At 57.8% G+C, this 13667-nt stretch overlaps 2 protein-coding genes across 3 annotated transcripts; one reads left to right on the top strand and one right to left on the bottom strand.

The window, feature by feature from the left end:
* Positions 1 to 573: 573 nt before the first annotated feature.
* Positions 574 to 2628, top strand: PRR15L (proline rich 15 like). The gene is made up of 2 exons (XM_086864462.1): positions 574 to 752; positions 1502 to 2628. Exon 2 carries the CDS (start codon positions 1503 to 1505, stop codon positions 1800 to 1802), a length of 300 nt encoding a protein of 99 aa, XP_086720588.1. The 5' UTR covers positions 574 to 752; position 1502; the 3' UTR covers positions 1803 to 2628.
* Positions 2629 to 5030: 2402 nt separating this feature from the next.
* On the bottom strand, positions 5031 to 12836 carry PNPO (pyridoxamine 5'-phosphate oxidase). 2 transcript variants are annotated; one of them, XR_015279463.1, is made up of 8 exons: positions 12746 to 12836; positions 11136 to 11260; positions 9676 to 9775; positions 8695 to 8748; positions 7966 to 8094; positions 7052 to 7122; positions 5268 to 6597; positions 5031 to 5206 (listed from the first exon to the last, which is right to left on the bottom strand). XR_015279463.1 is itself a non-coding variant. In XM_086864034.1 (7 exons), exons 1-7 carry the CDS (start codon positions 12788 to 12790, stop codon positions 6432 to 6434), a joined length of 690 nt encoding a protein of 229 aa, XP_086720160.1. In that variant the 5' UTR covers positions 12791 to 12830; the 3' UTR covers positions 5210 to 6431. The 2 variants fall into 2 exon arrangements, 1 of the variants encoding a protein (XP_086720160.1); XM_086864034.1 differs by lacking the exon at positions 5031 to 5206 and having other exon boundaries at positions 5210 to 6597; positions 12746 to 12830.
* Between the last annotated feature and the right edge of the window lie 831 nt (positions 12837 to 13667).

Raw genomic sequence — 13667 nt, 5'->3', positions numbered from 1 at the left:
GGGAGCCGCGATCCCACCGGGAGCCGCGATCCCACCGGGAGCCGCGATCCCTCCGTTCCCGGTGCCCGACCCTCGTGTCCCGGAGCCACCGGACCTCGAGGCCCCCGAGCCCCGCCACGGCCGGCCCGGGGCGGTGACGGCCACCCAGAGCCACCTGGGGCCACCCAGAGCCACCTGGGGCCACCTGGGGCCACCCAGGGCCACCCAGAGCCACCTGGGGCCACCCAGAGCCACCTGGGGCCACCTGGGGCCACCCGGGGCCACCCAGAGCCACCTGGGGCCACCCGGGGCCACCCAGAGCCACCTGGGGCCACCCAGAGCCACCTGCCCAGCACTGGCACCGCTCCCTGTCATGAATATTCAGCCGCGCCTGGCCCGGCCCCGCCGTTTGCTCCGGCAGGAGGGGTTTGGGTTCACCTTGACGGGAACACCGGGACAGCGACAGGTGAGCGACACCTGCCCGCGCTGCCCCGCCGGGACACCTCGCGACACCCCCGGGACACCCCGGGACACCTCGGGACACCCCCGGGACACCCCGGGACACCTCCGAGACACCACCGAGACACCCCGGGACACCACCGAGACCCCTGGGACACCCCCGAGACCCCCGGGACACCTCAGGACACCCCCGGGACACTGCTAGGACACCTCCGAGACACAACCGGGACATCCCGGAACATCCCCGGGACACCCCCGAGACCCCCGGGACACCCCTGGGGACACCTCGGGACCCCCGGACGCGGCAGGAGGAGGTACCGGGATGCGGTGTTCGTGCTGGGAATGGGATGTGGGACCCCCCGGGGACACTCTGGGGACCCCCGGGGACACTCTGGGGACACTCCGGGGATGGTCCCGCCTGGCTCTGGCACGGGGAAGGGGCGCTGGGGACACCGGGGCCACCAGCGGGGTGGTGGCCGCAGTCTCTGTGCCCTTGTCCCCACGTCCCAGAGGGAAAGGGGGGTTTCATCCCCCCAAAGCCGTGCCGGGGGTGACATCGGGGAGGGCTCAGCGGCACGGGGACACGGATGGGGACAGGGATGGGGGACACGGAGCTGTGCCGGACCCCGGGACAGCCACAGGGCCCCGAGAATCGCCCCCCGTGCCCGCGGCCAGGGAAGCGCTGGGCTCGGGAGCCGCCTTCCCTCGGTTCCTGCCCCGGAGCCACGCTCGGCTGATCCCGGAACCTTCCCGGGCCCTCCCAGCGGGGACAGGCGGGCCCCGGGGCCGGGGTGCGGCGGGTGGGGACCCCCGGCAGCTCCCGGTGCGCCCCGGTTCCTGTTCCTGTTCCTGTTGGCTCAGCCCGGCCCTCCCCGGCCGCTACACGTGGCTGATAAGGGCAGCTCCCAGCCGCCTTTTCCCGGTTTTTCTCGGGAATTCCCGAGCCCTGGAACATCCATCCCGCGGCAAAGGCAGCGCCGCATCCCTCAGCGGCTGGGGAGGGCCCAGGGACTTCCAGGAGGGAATTGGAGGAGAAAAGGCGATCCCAGAAATGCCGTTCCAGGATGGCCGACGGGCACGGCTGGTGGAAGCTGACGTTCCTGCGGAAGCGCCAGGCGGCGGCTCCGGTGCTCTACGAGAGCCCCGAGGGGCCCGGGGCACCGGGCGGGGACAGCGCGGAGGGGACGGAGCCCGAGGGACCCCCCGGCTTCACCGCCCGCCTGGAGAAGATCGTGGACAAGAGCACCAAGGGCAAACACGTCAAGGTCTCGCACTCCGGGCGCTTCAAGGAGAAGAAGAAAGTGAGGGCGACGCTGGCCGAGCACCCCAACCTGTGCGGGGCCGGCGAGCGGGACGAGAAGTGACCCCGGCGGGTGCTCCCGGTCCGCGGGGCTGCGGGAGCAGGGAGGACTCGGGATGGGATTGAGCCGCGGGATGATCCGGGATTGACCCCAGCGCTGACTGGTTCGTACTGGGATGAGGACTCACCCCTGGCGGCCCGCCTGGCTCTGCCCCAATCCCAAACCCCATTCCCAAACCCCATTCCCAAAATCCCATTCCCAAACCCCATTCCCAAAATCCCATTCCCAAACCCCATTCCCAAAATCCCATTCCCAAACCCCATTCCCAAAATCCCATTCCCAAACCCCATTCCCAAATCCCATTCCCAAACCCCATTCCCAAAATCCCATTCCCAAACCCCATTCCCAAACCCCATTCCCAAAATCCCATTCCCAAATCCCATTCCCAAACCCCATTCCCAAACCCCATTCCCAAATCCCATTCCCAAACCCCATTCCCAAACCCCATTCCCAAACCCCATTCCCAAACCCCATTCCCAAATCCCATTCCCAAACCCCATTCCCAAATCCCATTCCCAAACCCCATTCCCAAACCCCATTCCCAAACCCCATTCCCAAACCCCATTCCCAAACCCTCTCCTCACTTTTTGGGGCCCAGGGGCTGCAGGGGACACTTCCCTGACCCGAGGGGACAAATGAGCTGACCCTGCCGGACAAACCCCCGAGGGAAGCTCGGAGCGCTCCCAGGAGGAGCCGCATTCCCAAAGGGAATCGCTCCCTGCTGCTGGAAGCGGGGAGCCCAGCCCGGGGCTCGGCATGCTGCTGCTGCTGCTAATGAACTGTTAATGAATGAACTCGCTTAATAAACCGAGCCTGGGAGCTCAGCGGATCCCTGGATCCAGCCTGGAAGGGTGGGAGGGCTCCGGATCCCCCCGGGACGGGGAATCCCTGAGCCTGAAGGAGGAGGAAGCAGAGGCGGATCCCGAAATCTGGCATGGAAGGCTGGGAAAGCTCTGGATCCCTCCGGGATCTCTCTGGGAGCCATCCCGGGAAATCCCCGAGTCCCTGGATAAATGGGACACGCGGAGCTGGAAGCAGAGGCAGCTCCGGGGCTTTCTCTGCGGGAGAAATGCTCGGGAATCGCGGCCATCCCGGGAAATCCCTGACCCTGCGGAGAGGGGGACGCGCGGCGGGGAGCGGAGGAAGCTCCGTGGATTCCTCTGCGCATCCCTGGCAGGGTGGGAAGGTTCTGGATCCCTCTGGAACCCCGCTGGGAACGCGGCCATCCCGGGCAATCCGTGACCCCCTGGAAAAGGGGACACCCGGAGCCCTCGCAGCTCCCGAGCCCGGTCCCGGTTTCCCGGCACGGGGCCGGTGCCAGTTCCGCCCGGCTCGGTTCGCTCGCAGCCCGTTCCAGGCGGTGCTGGGATCCCGGGATCGCATCCCGGCGGGGATCCGGGGACCGTGTCCCGGCGGGGATCCCGGGATCGGGTCCCGGCGGGGATCCCGGGACCGCGTCCCGGCGGGGATCCCGGGATCGCGTCCCGGCGGGGATCCCGGGATCGCGTCCCGGCGGGGATCACGGGGATCGGGTCCCGGCGGGGATCACGGGGATCGCGTCCCGGCGGGGATCCCGGGACCGTGTCCCGGCGGGGATCGCATCCCGGCTGGGATCCCGGGGATCGCGTCCCGGCTGGGATCCCGGGGATCGCGTCCCGGCGGGGATCCCGGGACCGTGTCCCGGCGGGGATCCCGGGGATCGGGTCCCGGCGGGGATCCCGGGACCGTGTCCCGGCGGGAAGGAGAGCGAAGCCCCTCGATCCTTTTCCCCCCGTCCCACCGGAATTTGGGCAGCGACATCCCCCCGCTGTCCGGGCCGGGGGTCCGGAGCCTCTCGGGGGGCGGTGACAGCGGCACAAAGCGTGCGACAGCCCCGTGGCCACCGTGCCCGGGAACCCCCCCGGGACCGGAACCCCCGGGACCCCCCGGAACCGGGAACGCCCCCGGGACCGGGAACCCCCGGGATCCCCCTGGACCGGGAACCCCCCGGGACCGGAACCCCCCGGGACCCCCCGGAACCGGGAACGCCCCCGGGACCGGAACCCCCCGGGATACCCCCGGGACAGGAACCCCCCGGGATCCCCCGGGACCGGGAACCCCCCGGGATCCCCCGGGACCGGAACCCCCGGGGACCGGAACCCCCCGGGACCCCCCGGGACCGGGACCCCCCGGGACCCCCCGGGACCGGAACCCCCCGGGACCCGAACCCCCCGGGAACCCTCCGGGAGCCCCCGGGACCGGGAACCCCCCGGGACCCCCCGGGACCGGCTGCCCTCGGCTCCGCCGCAGCAAACACGGAACCGGGGAATTTTCAGGGATTGGTTTCGGCCGATCTCCGGGAGAGCCCGGCCCCGCCTGGGTAAATATTAACCCGATAGTAACCATTTACTAACCCGTTACTAACCCGATATTAACCATTTACTAACCCGATATTAACCCGTTACTAACCCGTTACTGACCCGATATTAACCCGTTACTAACCCGGTATTAACCATTTACTAACCCGTTGCTAACCCGTTACTAACCCGTTATTAGCCTGATATTAACCCGTTACTAACCTGTTATTGCCCGTTACTAGCCCGTTACTAACCCGATATTAACCCATTATTAACCCGTTATTAACCCATTACTAACCCGATATTAACCCATTACTAACCCGATATTAACCCGTTACTAACCCGATATTAACCCGTTACTAACCCGGTATTAACCATTTACTAACCCGATATTAACCATTTACTAACCCGGTATTAACCATTTACTAACCCGATATTAACCCGTTCCTAACCCGATATTAACCATTTACTAACCCGTTGCTAACCTGTTACTAACCCGTTATTAGCCTGATATTAACCCGTTACTAACTTGTTATTGCCCGTTACTAACCCGATATTAACCCATTATTAACCCGTTATTAACCCATTACTAACCCGATATTAACCCATTACTAACCCGATATTAACCCGTTACTAACCCGTTATTAACCCATTACTAACCCGTTACTAACCCGTTCCTAACCCGTTCCTAACCCGGAATTAACAACCCAAAGCCGCCACAGAAATCCCGGGTTATTTTTTCCCAGGGGCGGGGCCGGGGGCGGGGCCAGGCAGGGGCGGCACCATTTAACTTAATTAAATAATTAACAGCAAGAGTGACTCGGGAATTGAGCACATTCCAGAGAAAACGTGGAGAGCGGCGGGACAGAGACTGGGAAGTCACAGCGGGACCCTGCACGGTCATTAACACGATTAATTAATTAATTAATTAACATGACAATTAATCAACACGATTAATTAACCACTGGCAGCGATTGGAGGTGGATCTGGGAATACACCGGGATAAGGGCAGCTCCAAATCCATTTCCCGGGATGGGACAGGGATGGGGTCACGGGGGTCACAGCCGGACCCTGCACGGTCATTAACACGATTAATTAACGTGATAATTAATCAACATGATTAATTAACCACTGGCAGCGATTGGAGATGGATTTAGGGACACACCGGGGTGAGGGTGGCTCCAAATCCATTTCCTGGGATGGGACAGGGACAGGGATGGGGTCACAGGGGTCACAGCCAGACCCTACACAATCATTAACACAATTAATTAACCACTGGTACTAATTGGAGACGGATTTAGGGACACACCAGGGCAAGGACAGCTCCAAATCCATTTCCTGGGATGGGACAGGGACAGGGATGAGACAGGGACAGGACAGGGATGGGACAGGGATGGGACAGGGACAGGACAGAGATGGGGTCACAGCCAGACCCTACACAATCATTAACACAATTAATTAACCACTGGTACTAATTGGAGGTGGATTTGGGAATACACCGGGATTAGGGTGGCTCCAAATCCATTTCTCAGCACAGGACAGGGACAGGGATGGGACAGGACAGGGACAGGGATGGGACAGGGACAGGGATGGTGTCACGGGGGTCACAGCCAGACCCTACACGATCATTAACACAATTAATTAACCACTGGTACTAATTGGAGGTGGATTTGGGAATACACCGGGATTAGGGTGGCTCCAAATCCATTTCTCAGCACAGGACAGGGACAGGGATGGGACAGGGATGGGGTCACGGGGGTCACAGCCAGACCCTACACGATCATTAACACAATTAATTAACCACTGGTACTAATTGGAGATGGATTTAGGGACACACCGGGGTGAGGGCAGCTCCAAATCCATTTCCTGGGATGGGACAGGGATGGGACAGGGATGGGGTCACAGGGGTCACAGCCGGACCCTACACGATCATTAACACAATTAATTAACCACTGGCACTAATTGGAGGTGGATTTGGGAATACACCGGGATAAGGGCAGCTCCGAATCCATTTCCTGGGATGGGACAGGGACAGGGATGGGACAGGGATGGGGTCACAGGGGTCACAGCCAGACCCTACACAATCATTAACACAATTAATTAACCACTGGTACTAATTGGAGACAGATTTAGGGACACACCGGGGTGAGGGCAGCTCCGAATCCATTTCCTGGGATGGGACAGGGACAGGGATGGGACAGGGATGGGGTCACAGGGGTCACAGCCAGACCCTACACGATCATTAACACAGTTAATTAACCACTGGCACTAATTGGGGGCGGTTCTGGAGCCGGGCTCAGGGGGCCAAGCGCTCGTAGACCCAGTGGCCGTGGCCGGGGTGGGTCATGGCCCCGAGCGGCGCCGCGCGGTCCCGCAGGCGCCGGAACACGATCCGGTCGTGCAGCCGGTTGGTCTGGCCCTGCCAGAACTCCAGAACCTCCGGCTCCACGATGTACGCGCCCCTGGAAGGGGAGACGGGGGGTCTGGGGGGGATTCGGGGGTCTGGGGGGGCTCTGGGGGGCTCTGAGAGGGATTCTGGGGGGCTCTGGGGGGCTCTGAGAGGGATTCTGGGGGGCTCTGAGAGGGATTCTGGGGGGCTCTGGGGGGCTCTGAGAGGGATTCTGGGGGGCCCTGGGGGGCTCTGAGAGGGATTCTGGGGGGCTCTGGGGGTTTGGGGGAGTTGAGGAGGGCTCTGAGGGGGGGATCTAGGAAGTTCAGGAGGGGCTTTGGGGGGCTCTGGGGAGGATCGGGGGACTCTGAGGGGCTCAGGAGGGATCTGGGGGGCTTGGGGGGCTCAGGAGGGGCTCTGGGGGCTTTGGGGGGGCACAGGTGGGATCTGGGGGGGATCTGGGGGCTTTAGGGGGCACTGGGGGGGCTCAGGAGGGGCTCTGGGGGGGCTCAGCCCCCCACCCTCACCAATACTCCGGCCTGGGCACCGTCGTGTCCCGGTAGCGCTCCTCCAGCTCCGCGCTCTTCTTCCTCAGGAACTGCGGGAGGGAGCGGGGATTCCATGGATCCCAAATGGAACAGGAGATCCCACGGATCCCAAAGGGAACAGGGGATTCCATGGATCCCAAAGGGAACAGGGGATTCCATGGATCCCAAATGGAGAGGGAATTCCATGGATCCCGAAGGGAACAGGAGATCCCACGGATCCCAAAGGGAGCGGGGATTCCATGGATCCCAAATGGAGAGGGGATTCCATGGATCCCAAATGGAGAGGGGATTCCATGGATCCCGAAGGGAACAGGAGATCCCATGGATCCCAAAGGGAACAGGGGATTCCATGGATCCCAAAGGGAACAGGAGATCCCACGGATCCCAAAGGGAACAGGAGATCCCATGGATCCCAAAGGGAACAGGAGATCCCACGGATCCCAAAGGGAACAGGAGATCCCATGGATCCCAAATGGAGCGGGGATTCCATGAATCCCGAAGGGAACAGAGAGGATGAGCAGGATCCCAGGGGAATGGGAAGATGAGCAGCATCCCATGGCCAATCCCAAAGGGAACAGGGAGGATCACCAGGATCCCACAGCCAATCCCAAGAGGATCAGCAGGATCCCGTGGCTGATCCCATGAGGATCCCCAGGATCCGTGGCCGATCCTGTGGCCGATCCCATGAGGATCCCCAGGATCCCGTGGCCGATCCCATGGCCGGTCCCATGAGGATCCCCAGGATCCCGTGGCCGATCCCGTGGCCAGTCCCGTGGCCGGTCCCGGGAGGATCCCCAGGATCCCATGGCCGGTCCCGTGGCCGGTCCCGGGAGGATCCCCAGGATCCCGTGGCCGATCCCGTGGCCAGTCCCGTGGCCGATCCCGGCGCTCACCTGGCGGTCGGGGATGACGGAGCTCTGCCTGCTGACCAGAGCCCCGATCTGGCTGCCCTTGGGCCGGGAGTGGAAGTAGCGCTCGGATTCCTCCTCCGGCAGCCGCTTCACCGAGCCCTCGATCCGCACCTGGGCAGCGACAGCTCCGTCCTTCCCGCCTTTTCCCACCCCAAAACTCCGGGACCACCATCCCTGGGATCTGGCCAGAGGCTCCAAAGGTGCTCCCGAGCATGGACCCACCCCACTCCCTGCTTTTTCCACCCAAAACTCCGGGACCACCATCCCTGGGATCCGGCCAACATCCCCAAAAGTGTTCCCGAGCATGGACCCACCCCACTCCCTGCTTTTCCCACCCCAAAAATGCACGGATCCCATTCCTGGTGGGGTCCATCATCCTCTAGGATGTGGCCAGAGGCTCCAAAAGTGCTCCCAAGCACGGACCCACCCCATTCCCTGCTTTTTCCACCCAAAACTCAGGGACCACCATCCCTGGGACCTGGCCAGAGGCTCCCAAGCACGGACCCACCCCATTCCCTGCCTTTTCCACCCCAAAAATGCACGGATCCCATTCCTGGTGGGGTCCACCATCCCCTGGGATCTGTCCAGTGTCTCCAGAGGTGCTCCTTGACCCCATTCCCTGCTTTTTCCACCCAAAACCAGCGGGGTGAGCCCCCAGCCCCCAATTCCCAGCCCGATCCCATTCCCAGGATCCCGGGGATCCCTCCTCACCTGGCGGCAGAGCGGCTCCCAGTAGAAAACCAGGGAAGCGAAGGGATTGGAATCCTGGCGGGAACAGGATCCAGGAATTCGGGATTCGCCGGGATTTTCCACCCAAATCCCCACCCCAGCCACAGAAATCTGGGATTTATGGGGATTTCTCCACCCCAGGTTCTCTCCCCAGCTCTGTAAATTTGGGATTTCTCGGGATTTCCCCCCAAAATTCCCTTCCCAGCTGCAGAAATCTGGGATTTTATCAGGATTTCCCCCCAGAATTCCCTCCCCAGCTGCAGAAATTCAGGATTTCTCTGGATTTCCCCCCAGAATTCCCTCCCCTGCTCTGTAAATCCAGGATTCCCAGGGATTTCTCAGGATTTCCCCCCAGAATTCCCTCCCCAGCTCCGTAAATCCAGGATTTCCGGGGATTTCTCAGGATTTCCCCCCCAGAATTCCCTCCCCAGCTCCGTAAATCCAGAATTTCTCAGGATTTCCCCCCAGAATTCCCTCCCCAGCTGCAGAAATTCAGGATTTCTCAGGATTTCCCCCCCGAATTCCCTCCCCAGCTCCGTAAATCCAGAATTTCCGGGGATTTCTCAGGATTTCCCCCCAGAATTCCCTCCCCAGCTCTGTAAATCCAGAATTTCTCAGGATTTCTCTGGATTTCTCAGGATTTCCCCCCAGAATTCCCTCCCCAGCTCTGTAAATCCAGAATTTCTCAGGATTTCCCCCCAGAATTCCCTCTCCAGCTGCAGAAATTCAGGATTTCTCAGGATTTCCCCCCAGAATTCCCTCCCCAGCTCCGTAAATCCAGGATTTCCAGGGATTTCTCAGGATTTCTCTGGATTTCTCAGGATTTCCCCCCCAGAATTCCCTCCCCAGCTCTGTAAATCCAGAATTTCTCAGGATTTATCTGGATTTCTCAGGATTTCCCCCCCGAATTCCCTCCCCAGCTCCGTAAATGCAGGATTCCCGGGGATTTCTCGGATTCCTCACCAGCTCCCTGCCCTTCCTGCTCTGGTAGTTGGTGAAAAAGCGGAATCCATCCTGCCCGAAGCCCTTCAGCAGCACCATCCGCGCCGAGGGCTTCCCATCCCTGCGGGAACAGCCCGGGAAAAGCAGCTCAGGCCTCAACATTTATTATTATTATTGTTATTATTATTGTTATTATTATTATTATTATTATTATTATTATTATTACTATTATTATTATTACTATTATCATTATTATCATTATTATCATTATTATCATTATCATCATTATCATTATTATCATTATTATCATCATTATCATCATTATTATCATTATCATTATTATCATTATTATCATTATTATTATCATTATTATCATTATTATTATCATTATTATTATCATTATTATTATCATTATTATCATTGTCATTATTATTTAATTACATTAAATAATAATCCATATTGATTAAATAATAATCCATATATAATATAGCATTATTATTTAATGATATATTAAATTATTATTTCATTACAGTTATATTTTATATTATATAAATATTAAATGTGCAATATGGAAAAATTATATAGTAATGTACTATAACACAATATAACATAATATAATGTAATGTAATATAATTATAATATAATCTTATAGAAGAGAATAGAATGTAATGTAATGTAAAATAATGTAATGTAATATAACAACAAACATAATGTAATGTGATGTAATATAATACAATTATAATATAATATCATAAATATAATATAATATTATAGAATAGAATATAATAATATAGAATAAAATGGAATAGAATAGAATAGAATGTAATATAATGTAATGTAACAACAAACATAACATAATGTAATGCAATATAATATAATTATAATATAATATAATATTATAGAATATAATATAATGTTATAGAATAAAATAGAATGGAATAGAATAGAATAGAATAGAATAGAATAGAATAGAATAGAATAGAATAGAATGTAACAACAAACATAATATAATGTAATGTAATGTAATATAATATAATTATAATATTATAGAATATAACACAATATTGTAGAATAGAATAGAATGTAATATAACAATAAACATAATGTAATGTAATACAATGTAATATAATATAAAATACAATATAATATAATTTATAATATAATACAATGTATAATTAATATAATATAATATAATATAATATAATATAATATAATATAATATAATATAATATAATATAATATAATATAATATAATATAATATGATATAATATGATATGATATAATATGATATAATATGATATAATATTATATAATATTATATAGTATAATGTAATAAATACAATACAATATAACATAACATAACATAATATATAATACAATATAATATATAACAAAAACTAATACAATACAATATCCAATCCAATCTAATGTCATCTGTGTGTGTGTCTGTCTGTCCCCGTGTGTGTCCGTGTCCCCACACCTGCTGCAGGTGGCCAGGCACATGGCGTTGGGCTCGCCGATGTCGGGGCACTCCAGAGCCTGCTGGAACCAGGCCCGGAACTGCTCCAGGGGGTCCAGGGACACCAAGTGCTGCTCCTCGAACGCCTGGGGACACCGGGGGGGGGGTTGGGGACACCTGGCAGGGGTTTGGGGACATCTGGGGGGGGATTGGGGACATCTGTGGGGGGATTGGGGACACGTGGCAGGGATTTGGGGACATCTGGGGGGGATTGGGGACACCTGGGGGGGATTGGGGACATCTGGGGGGGGATTGGGGACACCTGGCAGGGGGTTTGGGGACATCTGGGGGGGGATTGGGGACACCTGGCAGGGGTTTGGGGACACCTGGGGGGGATTTGGGACACCTAGGGGGAGCTTGGGGACATCTGGAGGGGGTTGGGGACATCTGGAGGGGGTTGGGGACACTTTGGGGGGGCTGGGGACACTGGGGCGGATTGGGGACATCTGGAGGGGGTTGGGGACACCTGGGGGGGGTTGGGGACACTTTGGGGGGGCTAGGGACACTGGGAGGGATTGGGGACATCTGGGGGGGTTGGGGACACCTGGCAGGGGGTTTGGGGACACCTGGGGGGGATTGGGGACACCTGGGGGGGATTGGGGACATCTGGCAGGGGGTTTGGGAACATCCTGCGGGGGGTTTGGGGACACCTGGGGGGGATTGGGGACATCTGGGGGGGATTGGGGACATCTTGCGGGGGTTTGGGGACACCTGGAGGGGGATTGGGGACATCTGGAGGGGGACTGGGGACACCTAGGGGGAGCTTGGGGACATCTGGAGGGGGGCTGGGGACACTTTGAGGGGATTGGGGACACCTGGGGGGGGTTTGGGGACACCTGGAGGGGGATTGGGGACACTTTGGAGGGTTTGGGGACATCTGGGGGGGGATTGGGGACATCTGGGGGGGATTGGGGACATCTGGAGGGGGATTGGGGACATCTGGGGGGGGACTGGGGACATTTTGGGTGGGACTGGGGACACCCTGGGGGGATTTGCGACATCTGGGGGGTTTGGGGACACCGGGGTGGCGCTGAGGGCACAGCACGGGAGGGGGGAGCTGGTCTGGGGACAGGCTGGGGAGTGACCCCTGGTATTGGGGACAGTCTGGGGGGGTCACCCTGGACCTGGGGAGGGGTCCCCAGACCTTGGGGACATCCAGGGGCGTCCCCAGACCTTGGGGACATCCAGGGGGGTCCCCAGACCTTGGGGACATCCAGGAGTGTCACCCTGGCTGGGGAGGGGTTCCCGAGCCTTGGGGACATCCAGGGGGGTCCCCAGGCCTTGGGGACATCCTGAGGGGTCCCCAGGCCTTGGGGACATCCAGGGGGGTCCCCAGACCTTGGGGACATCCAGGGGGGTCCCCAGGCCTTGGGGACATCCAGGGGGGTCCCCGAGCCTTGGGGACATCCAGGGGGGTCCCCAGGCCTTGGGGACACGCTGTGCAGCGGCTCCGTGCGCGGTTACCGCGGCTGGAGGGGGACACCCCGGAGGAAAGGGGGGGTTCCCCGGGCCTTGGGGACATCCCGGGGGCTCCCCCCGTGCCGGGTCCCCGCGGGTCCCCCCGGTCCCACCTCGGTGTCCCCCCGGTAGCGCTTCCGCAGCTCCCCCAGCTCCATGGCGGCCCCACCGCGCGGGGGCGTGGTCAAACACCGACACGCCCACTCCCCCTCCCCCGACAGCCAATAGGGAGCGGCAGAACGCGCGCGCCTCCCCGAGAGCTGGAAGCCCATTGGTGGAGGAGGAAGGGGCGTGGTTAAGAAACCCGGAAGTAGTGTTAGGGTTTTGGCGGGCACATGGGGGGTTCTTAAAGGGGCAGCGACCTCGGGAGGGGGACACGGGGCGTGGGGACATCGGGGACAAGGTGGGGACACCGGAGCTGGGGGACAGGGGGAAGGCGGGAATGGCACAGCTGGGCCTGCGTGGGGCGGGGATTGTGACAGGGGACACGGGGGAAATGTGGGGGACACAGGGATTTGGGGACAGGGACATTTGGGGACAGGGACATTTGGGATGCTGTGACAAGGGACAGGATTTGGGGACATTTGGACCTGGGGAGGTGGTGACAAGGTGCTGGGACATGGTGGGGACAGGGATTTGGGGACACTGAGCACGAGGAAAGTGGGAATGGGAAATCTGGGATACTGGGATAAGGGACAGGGATTTGGGGACATTTGGGATATTGGGACAAGGGACAGGGATTTGGGGACAGGATTTGGGGACAGGGATTTGGGGACAGGGATTTGGGGACATTTGGGATGCTGTGACAAGGGCCAGGATTTGGGGACAGGTTTTGGGGACATTTGGGATGCTGTGACAAGGGCCAGGATTTGGGGACAGGTTTTGGGGACATTTGGGATGCTGTGACAAGGGCCAGGATTTGGGGACAGGTTTTGGGGACATTTGAGATGCTGTGACCTGTGACAAGGACAGGGATTTGGGGACATTTGGGATGCTGTGACAAGGGACAGGGATTTGGGGACAGGGATTTGGGGA

The sequence above is a fragment of the Cyanistes caeruleus genome, chromosome 27, assembly GCF_971803275.1.
Source record: "Cyanistes caeruleus chromosome 27, bCyaCae1.hap1.1, whole genome shotgun sequence".
Classification (NCBI taxonomy): Eukaryota; Metazoa; Chordata; class Aves; order Passeriformes; family Paridae; genus Cyanistes; species Cyanistes caeruleus.
This window is presented reverse-complemented; position numbering and strand designations above follow the sequence as displayed.

Bases quoted from the DNA above. Each gene is read 5' to 3' on its own strand.
- PRR15L (XM_086864462.1), top strand. From the start codon at position 1,503: ATGGCCGACGGGCACGGCTGGTGGAAGCTGACGTTCCTGCGGAAGCGC.
- PNPO (XM_086864034.1), bottom strand. From the start codon at position 12,790: ATGGAGCTGGGGGAGCTGCGGAAGCGCTACCGGGGGGACACCGAG. The intron at 7,123-7,965 runs GTGAGCGCCGGG...TCCCTCCCGCAG, and splicing joins CCGTCATCCCCGACCGCCAG to TTCCTGAGGAAGAAGAGCGC. The intron at 6,598-7,051 runs GTGAGGGTGGGG...CTCCCCTTCCAG, and splicing joins GTGCCCAGGCCGGAGTATTG to GGGCGCGTACATCGTGGAGC.